The 14,038-nt window shown below is 36.6% G+C and overlaps 1 protein-coding gene across 5 annotated transcripts in view; it reads left to right on the top strand.

Annotated features, from left to right (window-relative positions):
- FRRS1 (ferric chelate reductase 1) overlaps positions 1-14,038 on the top strand; it is a 99,249-nt gene that overhangs the window by 73,841 nt on the left and 11,370 nt on the right. For all 5 annotated transcript variants that reach the window (XM_040471079.1, XM_040471080.1, XM_040471077.1 and 2 more), the window contains 3 exons: positions 2,177-2,359; positions 5,157-5,255; positions 6,577-6,724. In XM_040471079.1, the coding sequence (XP_040327013.1) occupies positions 2,177-2,359; positions 5,157-5,255; positions 6,577-6,724 (430 nt within the window). The remainder of the gene's footprint in view (positions 1-2,176; positions 2,360-5,156; positions 5,256-6,576; positions 6,725-14,038) is intronic.

Below are 14,038 nucleotides of genomic sequence, written 5' to 3'. Positions count from 1 at the left end.
TCTAACTGCCTTGCACTTAATAGAAATTGTGTAAATATTAGTTCCTTTTTTCTTTTCCTTCTCTTTTTGTCTTTTTATAACTCTTTGTTCTCATGAGGAAGACTAAGTAAAGCACTTGTACTCTTTATGTACTGTCTCATTTTGTTTTCCTTCTACATTTTGCAATATATAATTATACTTGATTGCATTATTATGAATGTTACACTTTTGACCATACAATTAGATTTTTTATTTGCACTAGCTCTAGTTTACTTAGTCTTAATGTTTATTTATTTTAAAGCTGCCTTAGGGGGGTAAATAGTCAGTCTGGACCTGAGCTTCCTAAGAGGAATCTTTCCATATATTCACATAAAAGGCATTAGTTCTCACCGGAGCTTTTATGGTATCTCTACACCAGGTTTATAATCTCTGATTATAGAAAGGTTTATTGAGAGTCATGGGATTATAGCATTCATACAGAGCTAGAAGAGACCTCAGAATTCAGTCCCTATATAGTTGAAGGTATACAAGAGAGACAGTTAAGTTCTTCAGCAAACATGATGGACTAAAGGGGAGAGCAGAGACCAAAATGCAAGTTTCGTACTGGTTTGTTTTTTCCGTTCTACTGTGACTTTTCTTTAAGTTGCTGTGAAATAATAAGAAATGTGTATTGGTTTCTGCTGTGGTTCCTGCTAATATTTGGACTTTGACCCCAGTTCCTGATACAGAGCTCCTAAATCCCTTGTAATTTCCTGAGTGATAGGAATGCCTTTTACTCTAATGGGTGGGCCGTCCATGGGGGCAGGTCACCAGAAAGACCAAGCCATGATTAGAAACTGGGAACTTTCTGCCCCCCACTCTCCATTTTCCAGAGATGAGCAAGGGGCTAAAAATTGAGTCATTAATCCATCATGCCTCCATGAAGGCTTCATAAAAAATCCCAAAAGTATGGGGTTCAGAGGCTCCCAGGTTGCTGAACACATGGAGGTGCTAGAAGGATGGTGCCTTAGAGAGGGCATGGAAGCTCCACACACCTGCCCTGCCCACATACCCTCCCTGTGCACCTCTTCCACCTGTTTCTGGATTTCATCGGGTAATAATACACTGGCAATCTAGTAAGAAACCTGTTTTCCTGAGTTCTGAGAGCCATCCTGGTACATTATCAAACTTGAGGAGAGGGACATGGGAACCTTTAGTCTCCTTCATTGGGAACCTGGACCTTGTGGTTGGCCTCTGAAGTAAACAGTCTTGTGGTACTGAGCCCCTAACTTGTAGGATTGGACACTACCTTCAGGTAGATTGTGTCAGAATGGAATTGCAAAGTAGGACTTGTGCTTGGTGTCCACTGAGAATTGCAGAATTGCTTAATGTGGGAAAACCCGCCACACCCTGGATGGCCAGAAGTGTCAGTAGAGTAGAAGAAATGAGAGGTGTTTGGATACAGTTCCCATTTAATCTAGACACATGATGTTTAACTCCCTTTTGAAATACACTGTCATAGCGCATTCTAACAAGATGACTGAGCATTTTTGTACCGTCAAATTGTGGAGCTGAGATTTTTGATGCTAGTCCTCTTATTTGCCATAACAAGGCAGCTCTGAATTAAATCATTGTAAATTGTTCCTGTTTCTCCTCCACTAAATTGTATTACTATTATTTAGAGTGTTAGCATATATTGGAATAACCATTTTTTCTTATATTATTTTAATATCAAATTTGAACCTGAATTCTAGATGCAGAGTCTAGGATCTGAATATAAAAATTCGTGAGTTTGTCTGTTTACTTTTTAAAAGTTCATTCTAAAAACTTAATGATATCTTTTAGGCAAGAATGTCAGTGTGGGCTTAAATATTCCCTAAGGTGTTTTTCAAAATTTACTGGAAACTATGCTCCAGAACATAATTGATGTGAAATATTTTGTGTATTAAAGGAACTTTAATACTCATGCACATTATAGTCCAACTAATGTTGTGTCTTCCAAATTTTAATCAAAATTAATTAAGTTTAAAAGTTCACAACCTAACTACTGCTCTGATCATGTCTAATTTGGGATGTGTTATTTGTTTCCTTCTTTGAATCTTTATTATGAAAAGATACTCTTGTTAAAACTTGTACTTCAAGGTAGTGGCTCTTTTATCATTGTGAAATGAACTGTTTGGTTGGTAATTAAGACTTTTTCTCCCTGTCATTTTTCTAGTTCAGTGCTTCAGATTGTGGGAACAAGAAGTTCTGTATTCGGAGTCCTTTGAACTGTGACCCAGAGAAGGAGCGTGCCTGTTTCTTCTTGTCCTTCACACGAGATGACCAATCAGTGGTGGTTGAAATGAGCGGTCCCAGTAAAGGCTATTTATCCTTTGCATTTTCTCATGACAGATGGATGGTTTGTATCCCTCACTTACGTAAGTGGTAATGAAAGAAAAGTTACTGGAGGGAGCCTAATCAATGGCAGTTAGTTGTTTGTTCCAGAGTCAAATTATTATCCTGCTTACAATGGGAAGGGGAAGGGGAGGGCAGGAGAAATGAACATAGAGCGGGTTCTAAGTTAAAAATCTTCGGGTATTTCATGTTTTTAACAGTTGTGCAATTATATACCACTAAGAAAGGCTGTCTTGTAGAAAGTTAGGAAAATCACTTTGTATCCAGTGGATTTGCCGCTATATCTTTCTGTCTGTCCTGTCTGCTTATCTCTTTGTGATAAAAGCTTGAAGTACAGTGAGGAGAAGTTGCTCTGCCTCAAGTCTCATGTTATTTGTGATGCTTTTCAAACCTTCATTGTTTTCTCAAGTGTCCAGCAATCCCAGCAAGGGTTGCTGCTCACGGAGTCCCCATTTTGGTAGTCATCAGTACATATCCCAAACAGAGAGTTAAACCTGGCGTGTCCAGGCATAAATATATTCCTTACCGGTAGGCTCCTTTGTCAGATCTACAGAAGGCAGCATTTGTTTTAAGCGGATTCTCGCTCTCCCTGGGTAGTGCTGAATGGATTCAATGGTTCTGTAGATGGCAGCCTTGTGCTGTGGTGTGGCATCAGAGTGCATCCTAATCTTCCAGAAGGAAGGAGGGAGAGTATGGGCCAGGACATGTGTAAGTCCTTTTCGAAGCAGAGTTGATGGTGAGGTCAGGGATGACTACAAATGGAGAACGCCTCTTACTTCCACATTAGCAAAGGCAACGAGTTTTTTGTAGAGAGTTTTCTTCCTGTCATGTTTTAAACTTAGTATCACTTCTTAAGGGACTTGTAATTCAAAAAAAGAAAAGAAACGCTGAGATTCTGTGATAGAAGGACGAATGTTTTCCCTAAAAGTGCACTCTGATCACATTGGTCCTCGTATGCTGCTTGCATGTATTGCGGGAAACCAGGTGTAACTTTTTTAGGGGGAGGGCATTGCAATATATGCACATGACCTAGATATATTACTGTATAGTTCTAGAATGCACTCATTATCTTTTTTCATTAAGCAAAACATAGACCTTAACCTTATGAGATTTAAGATATGTCATATGCTTTTAAAAATGACATATAAGAAATTGTGACTCTTTTTTTAAGGTTGTTTTTTGGGAAATTTTATGCTGGATCAAATGATGTTGCAAGAGTTCAAGACCTTTTCCCCATTGCCCTTTGTAATTGTCGTCAGAGCAATAGCATATTCTGTTGGTTATTTGCAGTTCAGGCAGAAATGAACCAAGTTTGGCCCATAAGGTGGATAATGAGGCTGGGTAGGAAATAAAATTAGGAGCTCCTGGGTGGCTCAGTCGGGTAAGCATCCAACTCTTGATTTCACCTCATGTCACGATCTCGTGGTTTGTGAAATTCAGCCCCTGAGACAGGCTCTGCACTGACAGTGCAGAGATGCTTGGGATTCTCTCTCTCCCTCTCTCTTTGCCCCTCCCCTGCTTGTGTGTGCATGCATGCGTTCTTCCTCTCTCTCTCAAAATAAATAAATAAACATTAACAAAATAAAAAAAAAAATAAAATGGGACCATAAAGCAATAAGGAAAGATGGTGGTAGTACTTGTTGTGTGAACAGTTCTGAAGATGAACCCAGCAAGGGTTAACAATGGTAGCCTTGTTGGAGTAAGTGTGTAGTTTCATCTGTAACATACAGTATCATTTAGATATGTGTTCTAGTCACTTACATAAAAAAACATTCCAGTCACTTTAGAGCCAAACTTCATGCAATAGTATACTTGTATTTTTCCTTTTCTGGTCACATAAAATCTGTCAGCGAGAGGAAAAGACACTAGTGCTGTACTGAGTGTGGTGATGAGGCACCCACAAGTAGACCAGTTATTTCTGTTCTAAGTTGTAGGCATAGATGGCACAAAAGCATTTATCTCTAATTCAAGATATATTTATCTTACTTAGAAATCTTATGTTTCTAGTATAGTACTCATCAAAAATGTTTATAAGAAAGACTTAATTATGCAGGTGCAGTTGATTTACAGAGCAATCTTACTTAATGATTAAAGTCATTTGTACACCTGTTTGCCTAAATTGGGGGAAATAAATCATCCTCAGAAAATATTTTTAAAGTGGTTACTTCTATTCCTGGTTATTTAAAAAATTTTAGGATATTTTTATGACCTGCTATTTCTTTTCAGTATGTAATATAAATTTAAATATTGAAGGTATCTGATGTTACAAATACTGATCAACCTGAATGATACCTTTTTCAGTTTCACTTATAAATTAATGATAGCAATTGTTTTGGTGTTAAACTTCACTAAAATTGATGAAAAGTATAATTTTCTGCATTTTAGTTATCAGTGACTTGCTAATGTCTGAATTTTAACTAATTTCAAAGTATCCACATATTCCCTATCTTCATATACTTTTTTTTTTTAATTTTTTTTTAATTTTTTTTTCAACGTTTATTTATTTTTGGGACAGAGAGAGACAGAGCATGAACGGGGGAGAGTCAGAGAGAGGGAGACACAGAATCGGAAACAGGCTCCAGGCTCTGAGCCATCAGCCCAGAGCCCGACGTGGGGCTCGAACTCACGGACCGCGAGATCGTGACCTGGCTGAAGTCAGACGCTTAACCGACTGCGCCACCCAGGCGCCCCGTAAATTATGTTTTAAAAGCATCAAATACTATTTGATTTCATTAGGGATATTTTAAAAAACAAAATGTTGAAATTCCTTTGAATTTTTCTCATTTGCAATTGTTTTTCAGGGTGATGATGATGCTTATGTGTGTATTCATGAAGATCACACTGTGCACATACAACCATCCCGTTTGATGGGGCGAAGTCACCCTGTGATGGACTCCAGGGTAGGTGGGAAGATTCTGGGAACCTCCACCCCTCTTGTCTGCCCCTGGCTATGCGGCCAACATTGGCAGTAGGGTTCCTTTCTTACAAAAAGCTGGAAGACACTTTTCTGTGCTTTCTTTTATTTTTAAAATAATATATAAAAATATATAAAGTAAGTTATATTATTATATTTATACATTTAATTTATTAATGTCATTATATTATTTTATTTAACATATATTCAATATATTTAATATTATATAGTTTAATAAAATTGTATATATGTATTTAATGTATACAACATAATGCTTTGATATATATATATATATATATATATATATATATATATACACACATACACACACATAGTGAAATGACTGCTACCATTATCTCCTCTCTTAGTTACTTTTTTTTCTTTTTTGTGGTGAGGGCACCTGAAATTTTCTCTTAGCAAATTTCCAGTATATAATACAGTATTATTAACTATAGTCATCAGATCTCTAGACTTTCATCCTACATAACTGCAACTTTGTACCCTTTGACCAACATCTCCCCTTTTCTACACTTCGGGAAGCACAAGATAAGGTTCTCTTATAGGAAAAGATGAATTCTTGCGTGTGCCGTTTAAATCCTTTTTTGCATCTTATAAAAAAAATTATGGTTAAGATAGTCAAAGCATCAGCTCCCTTTCATAAGCTTACAGATAGATTTTTAAGAAAAGGTGTAGGTTAATGACACAGTTTCTTGTCTAGTGAGAAAGGAGAACATGTATGGTAGAGACTGGTTCAGTGCCTTGGACAGTTGTCTTCAGTGCTCCTTGTTGGCATCTATGCCAAAGATGGCTTATTTCTGGTAGAGAAGTGTCTTTTTCACATGGCAATTGACAAGCAAGTGAGCTCTGACCAAGAAGTAGTCATCTCCTAATAATGTTATGTTCTCTGCAGAGCTTTCCCATAGCTTGGAACTTCTCCCTTGATGCACATCGCATCTTGGCCACTAGGGTATTACTTTCTAATTGTTTCTTCAGTGTTTTTGATTGTGTGTTAGAGGCGAGAGGGGGTTAGTACATCTGCCAAAATTTCTAACCTGGGTAGAGGGTTTGTGGGGTTCTGACTCAAAGTAAAAATAGTGTTTTTGCCAAGTAGGATAAAGACCAATAAACCAGGAGAAAATGTTTCTTGTACTCCTCAGAGAGGAAGTGGACAAACAATGATACAGCAGACAAAACATGCACAAAGGATCTTAGGGAAAGGAAATCGAACAGGTCAGGATTTTGATCATATTTTTTTTTTTAGCAAATCTGTGGAAAGTGCTGAAGAGACCCATTGTGTGTGTTTGTAGGGTGCTCTTGAGGATATGGCTTGGAGGCTGGCGGATGGTGTTATGCAGTGTTCTTTCAGAAGAAACATTACCCTTCCTGGGGTTAAGAACAGATTTGATCTAAACACAAGCTACTACATCTTTCTAGCAGATGGTGCAGCTGACAATGGTACGTATATTGATAAAAACTATCTTTTCAAGTTTGTTCCTTTCTCTTCTTCCCTTTTCCACCTGTTCTGGAGACACTACTATAATTGCTCATTTTTTAAGATACGCACTTGTGGGTAAAGAGTTATCAAAACTCTTTTCCATTTTTGCCTGACAATTTGACTTTGGTTAACCTTCTAGGTTTGTTTCCCTGGAAACTAGATAAAAGTAGTGTCAACTGTGTCATAAAGCAACATGCTTATGATAAAAATGACTTCTGGCTGGCAAACTGCATTTGGACCAGGAAGAACTATAAATACCTAGGAAGAAGCCATATCTTTGGGCTTCCCTAAGTGTTGTGACATTGGCAGATCCCTGGCAGGGATCCTACAAACAGTGACTGTAGGGTTGTTGCAACAGATTTTGGCTTTTGCAGGGTAACCTGTCCACTGTGAATTTCACCTCCTTGAACCTGAGCTTTCTCCAGGGAGCTGGAGGAAGGGAAGAGAGAATAGCTCTTGGACAGCTGAATAAAGTGCTACAGGATCTCCCATTGAAGGAGAATGCCTCTCAGTGCTCTGCAGATGTGCTGTGTCTCCTGTCCCACGTCTTTCTAAGTGAATCTGATGTCAAGTGCAGCCTATGGTAGTTTTATGAGTTTGAGTATTTCCCTTATCCTTAAGAAGACTGCCCTGGTGGGTATTGATTGCAACACATTTTTTAAAAACATTTTTTAACCTTTTTTATTTATTTTGAGAGAGGCAGAGACAGTGCGAGTGGGGAGGGGCAGAGAGGGAGACAGAGAATCCCAAGGAGGCTCCATGTTGCCAGCACAGAGCCTAATATGCGGCTTGAACTCACGAAACCATGAGATTGTGTCCAGACCCAAAATCAAGAGTCAGATGCTTAACCGACTGAGCCACCTAGGAGCCCTTGTGTTGTAACACATATTAAAAGGGATTATTAGATTTTAAGGCCTTGGCTAATGATGTTTTGAAGAACTACAAGAAATGCCAAGGTAGTATTTAGTGACTCCTCTCTTGGGAGATAATACTGTGCCCAAACTTTGAGACTGTAACTTCTTTTTAAAACTGTGAGAGGGGCGCCTGGGTGGCTCAGTCGGTTAAGCGTCTGACTTCGGCTCAGGTCATGATCTCGCGGTCCATGAGTTTGAGCCCCGCGTTGGGCTCTGGGCTGACAGCTCAGAGCCTGGAGCCTGTTTCAGATTCTGTGTCTCCCTCTCTCTCTGACCCTCCTCCGTTCATGCTCTGTCTCTCCCTGTCTCAAAAATAAATAAAAACATTAAAAAAAAATTTAAAACTGTGAGAAGCTGGGTGTATAGAATGGGAGGTCAGGGGGTGAGGTAAAGGAAGAGGAAGAGACAAATGTGGTGCAGGTGGAGTTGTGAAAAGCCTTGCATATTCTATTACGTGGTTTAGATTTTATACTCTAGGTAAAGGGGAGACAGTGGTTTTGAAGCAGGATAAAATATCTACTCATGTTACAAGAAAATTTAGGAATATTTGTAGATTTAGTTGTAGGTGATATGTGTAGTTATCTTAGTCAAATCATGTATTCTTATTTGCACCAGAATCAGCAAATATGGCTTGAAAATCATTTCTTGGTTAAGTGATAATGAATAAAAATTACTCAGGGCTTAATGAGTGCCAGTCACTGGATAAGCACTATAGTTAGATTTTTCATTTTTATCTTCATAATATTACATTAGGTATGTAGTATTATTATCTGTTTCATCCCAGAGGAAACTGAGGCTTAGGAGCAGTTAAGTAATTTGCCCAGATGAGTGAATGGTAGAGTTGGAATTTGAACCCAAACTCTTTGACCTCAGAGCCTAACTAGTCAACGCTTTTGAACACGGGAAATACAGGAATTGGATTTTTAATGAGGAAAAGGTCACATATGTGTGTTTTTAAACAGATACCACTAAAGCGCAGGTAATTGTTTGTCATTATTACAATTGTCACTTACTGTGTGCAGTATACATACCTTGTTTATTTCTCACAGAGGCTCTGTAAATATACATTATATTGACCATTTTAGAAATAAAGAAACTGGAACCTAGAAAGGTTAAGTAACTTCTTCCAAATCTAACAAGTAAGAAATTATTAAGTCAGATATTAAACCCCAGGCTGTTCTGCTTACAGAAGCCATGCCCTTTCCATCATACCAGATTGCTTCCTTTGGTGCCCGGTATGTTACAAATGCTTCATAAATGATTATTGATGCAAATGGATGTCTTAAATTGCTATGGGATTTGACAGTTTGCATTTATACTTTAGAAAATTTTTATATTTAAAAGATGTTACATGTATTAAAATAAAAGCAATTTCATTTAAGTGGATGAATTCTATTATATAATAAATTGTGTGTGTGTGGGGGGGTATATGAGAATGCCAAAAATTTCTTCTTAGGTCAGCACTGTAGAAATTGGAATGTATTTTCTTATAGAAACAATATTTTAAGTGTTAGTCCTTTTTTTAAAAATGTTTTTTTTAAACATTTATTTATTATTGAGACACAGAGAGAACCAGAAAATGAGCATGGGAGGGACAGAGAGAGGGGGAGACACATATCTGAAGCAGGCTCCAGGCTCTGAGCTATCAGCACAGAGCCCGATGCGGGGCTCGAACTCACAAGCGGTGAGATCATGACCTGAGCCGAAGTCAGATGCTTAACCAACTGAGCCACCCAGGCTCCCCTTAAGTGATAGTTCTAATATTTCCTCAGAAAAACCTCATTCCTGGATAATGCGTGTGCAGAATAGACCATTGTTGTATCTTCCTCTCCTGCTGGTGTTGCTGTGCTGATGTTATGGGGGAGAGCATCTGTATTGTCTTTTGTAGTGTTTCTCAAACAACCTTCTTGAGAAAAGCTTCAGTGTAGCCTCAAACAACCTTCTTCAGAATTGAGTGACTGCTAAAAAATGCAGATTCCTGAACTCCATCTTAGACCCACTGAATCTCTGTTGTTGATGCTTGGAATCTGCATTTTTTAAAAGTTTATTTTTGGGAGAGACAGAGACAGCACGAATCGGGGGTACAGAGAAAGGGAGAGAGAGAATGTCAAGCAGGCTCTGTGCTGTTAGTGCAGAGCCCTATGCGGGACTCGAACCCATGGAATGTGAGATCATGACCTGAGCTGAAACCAGGAGTTGGAGTTGGAGTCAGATGCTTAACCAACTCAGCCACCCAGGCACCTCATTCTTCTGCATTTTTAACCAGCATCCCAGGTGATTGTTTTGTATACTGTGGTTTGATAACTCATTGCTCTAGGACAAGGTTCTCCCAAATAAGGTGTATATACATTGTAAGGCAGTCCAGGGATCCAAGGAACAACATCAGAACTTTGTATATAGATTGATTTTATCTCCTCTCATCTTAAAAAAATTTTTTAATACATTTTAGCGTACATAATGCATTAAAACAATAGTACACGAATGTGTTTATTAACTCAAGTATACATATGTTGGGAGCACAGACTCATTTTTTTTTTTTTTAAACTGGTGGAGTGCAAAGCAAAAAAGTAAAACAAAACCTCAAAAAGAAAAAAATCCAAACCTAACATTTCTGCTTTAGGGAATAAACTTTCCAGTACCCTTGTATTAAGGAACAAAGTACAATTGCCACATAAATCATTGTCTCTTCTGTTATCTAGTTATATGTACGTGAACCATTTATAAATTGCAGTCTGCTTAAAAGCAGTGAGACTTTGTGAGGTTGAAACCATTTTTCAAAGCCATCATAAAATCTCAGTAACTCTTATAAATGTAAAATGTACCCAATTTCAGTAAAATCCATTTAAAACCTTTTTCTAATACTGTTTCCTTCCTAGAATGCTGACATTGTCCTATCATGAGATAAGCAGTCATGTGAAATGATAGAACTCACTTGGGTGAATAAGTAATTCACAATTAGGAAATCTACCAATTTAAATAATTAATGAACTGGAGACTCTGTTATCACATGACTGGTTATTTTAACAATTTAGGAATACCACACGTCACATAATACTGTAGAGCCTTGTACTAAACACAAACTCAACTTGCCTTAGAGCAGAAATCCAAGATTATAATAGAGCCGTACAAAGGAACTCCAAAAATTATAATGGACTTTTGCTTTAATGAAGGTTAAATTCTTGCTCAGCCATGGCTGTGAAGTGAATCAGAATTTAAAAATACTTTCTTCCAAATGACTCTCAGGCTATTGGGAATGTGGTCTGGTTTTCATTACTGCCGCTCTGCTAATTCAGTATAATTCCTGATAGTTATTGTCTCTCCTTGACTCTCTTCTGTAGGTATTCATTACATAAAACTTTTCTTGTTTCCTGCTTTATCTCTGATCTCTGTTATAAACAAGCCATGATATAACAGTATTTGTGAAATGAAATCAGCTGTCCTAACACCATTTTTTGAATAGTTCATTTTATCTTTGCTGCTTCAAAAGCCTCTTTATCATATATCAAACATTTATTAGTAAATCAAACTATTTCTAGTTTATTTTTCCACTAATCTATTACTGTACTCGTTGAAATTACTATAGCCTTATAATAGGTTATGAATTTTGATAGAGCATGATTCCCTTCCTGGCTGCCTTTTTCAGGAATTCTTGACTCTTTGTTATCTATCTGTTCTTCCAGATAAACTTTAGAAATGATTGTCGGATTCCATTAAAGATGCTGTTGGGGTTGTGATTGGAATTGCAATGAAATTTTAGATTAACTTGAAGAATAATCGACGTCTTTGCAATAGAGAGTCTTTCTATCCAGAAGTATACTGGATATTCTATTGATTGAAATCCTGTGGTGTTCTTCAAGTCTTCATATAGGGTTTATATATACTTTTTGTTACTTTGTTTCTATGAATTTTATAGATTTTAATATGACCTATTGTGAATGGGATTATTTTTCTTACATTTTCTAAATTTGTTGGTGTATAGGAAAATTATTTATTTTTGAATGTTTGTCTTGAATGTAGCCATCTAGTTTTCCAGTTGATTATTTTGGATTTTCTAGGTAAACATCATATTTTATGCAAATTATGAGGTTACATAGCCCTCATTTTTTGTCTTGTTTCATTGTATTACTTCTCCCAGAAAAATGTGGACTAGCAAGAATTCTTGTCTTGTTCCTGATTTTGACAGGAATACTTTTGATATTCCGTGTTGTGTCATGTTTATTGTATTTTCCTGGTGGATAACTTTTATGGTGTTTAGGAAATGATTTTTTCCTAACTTTACAGAGTTCATGTCATGAACATGTGCTGAATTTCATTTGCTGTCTGTCAGGCAGCAATTAAGATATTTTATCATTACTTTTATAGACTTCAGAATGGCAAATGGTCCTCACTTTCCTGGGATAAACCTTGCTTGGCCATGTTTTATAATACTCTGTTTTTTCAGATATTTAGTTTTGAGAGAGAGAGGGAGAACAGAGTATAAGTGGGGGAGGGGAAGAGAGAGAAGACACAGAATCTGAAGCAAGCTCTAGGCTGTGAGCTGTCAGCACAGAGCCCGATTTGGGGCTCAGACCCACGAACCGCAAGATAATGACCTGAGCTGAAGTTGGATGCTTAACCCACTGAGCTACCCAGGAGCCCCTATAATTCTTTTAATGCACAGTTGATTTGAATCACTAACATTTTATTTAAACTTTTTGCATCTATATTTATAGTTGATTTTGGTCTTTGGTTATAAGATTGTGTGTGTGTGTGTGTGTGTGTGTGCGCACGTGCACGTGCACGCCTGCCTTGTTTTGGTTTCAGTGTTATGCTAATCTCATAGAATGAACTCTAGAAGAGCTTAAATAAGTATGAGTTTTTAAAGTTAATTTTTTTTTAAATTTTGTGATAGAACTCATGCACATAGCTGTCTGAGCCTTTAGAAATGGAAATATTTGACTAATTAAAAAAATTCTTCTACCGTTATTACTGTCCAGAGTTACTACTACTTCTTTGATGAAGTTTTATAATTCTAGACTTTTCTAGAAATTCATCCATTTCATTTTGATTTAAAAATTTTTTTTGTCTGACTTAAAGTTGTATATAGTATTTTCATATAATTTTAGAGTGTCTTCTATATTAGCAGTTGTGTCATCCTTTTTATTTCTGATACTGTTTGTGTTCTTTCTATTTTGTAGTCAGACTTGCCAAAAACAGTCAGTGTTCTTGGTCTTTTGCAGACTTGATTTTCCTGATTTTTAGACTTACTAGTTTGTTAATTTCTACCTTTATTTTTAATCTATCTTCCTTCCTGCTTTCTTTGGTTATATTTTGTTGTAAACACCTCTTGAATTACATGATTATTTCAATACTTTAAGTCTTTTTTTTTAAAAGGATTCTTTTAAGATGATAAAAGCCTCTTTTGAATACTACCTTGATTGTATCACATGTGTTTTGATATGAAATGCCTTCATTGTTATTCATTTTAAAGAAGACTTTTAAATTTTGGTTTCCTATTTAACCTGAAGGTTATTTAGAAAAGTAGTTTTGGAAATATCTAGGTGGGTCATTTTTTCCTTAGATTTTGTTGTTAATTTTTCACTTTGTTCCATTTTGGATAGATACTTACCTGTATCCTGTATAATTATTTCTTTTCTGGAAATTATTGAGATGTGGTCTGTGGTTTAATACGTATTTCATTGGGATAAGGATTCCTATGTGTCTGTTGTATCAAATTTCTTCGTTATTTCTATTTGTTTTGACACCTGCATTGTATCCTAAAAATAATATGTTCTGTGATTTATTCTCTTAATGAGGGACATCTAGCTTACCTAATTTTTTTGTTTTGCCAGCATTAAAAAAAACTCTTTTGTGAACATGTTTGTACATTATATCTTTGGTTAAAAGGGACTATTTCTGGGATAGATTCCCAGATTCACATACATACATAGTCACATACCAAACTAATTGGAATAATTCTATGCATTCAAAGATTTAATCTTATACATAATAAATAATAACATATCCTTAATTTGTTTACGTCACCATTATTTGGGGGTTTGGTCTATTAGTCAAACCCTGTCTGAATTGACCATATGCCAAATAATACAGCATCAAATGCTTTTGTTTGTCTTCTATCCACTTCCTTTGTCCAGGTCCAATTTCTGTTAGTTTAGTCTAGGACTCCAGATTTTAAAAAATATGTAGTATCTTTCAAGAATTATATTTGACATTTTCAGTGATTTTTAATCATAGTATCAGTGATCGTTTTGACTTCACAGCGTTTGGTCTCTTGCATACCCCCAGCTCTTTTACCATGATCTCCATTCTTCTTCTTCTTCTTCTTCTTCTTCTTCTTCTTCTTCTTCTTCTTCTTCTTCT

This window comes from Herpailurus yagouaroundi, unplaced genomic scaffold (assembly GCF_014898765.1).
Source record: "Herpailurus yagouaroundi ecotype Mexico unplaced genomic scaffold, PumYag 77, whole genome shotgun sequence".
Taxonomy (NCBI): domain Eukaryota; kingdom Metazoa; phylum Chordata; class Mammalia; order Carnivora; family Felidae; genus Herpailurus; species Herpailurus yagouaroundi.
Note: the sequence above shows the minus strand (reverse complement) of the source record. Positions and strands in the feature narration are given on the sequence as shown.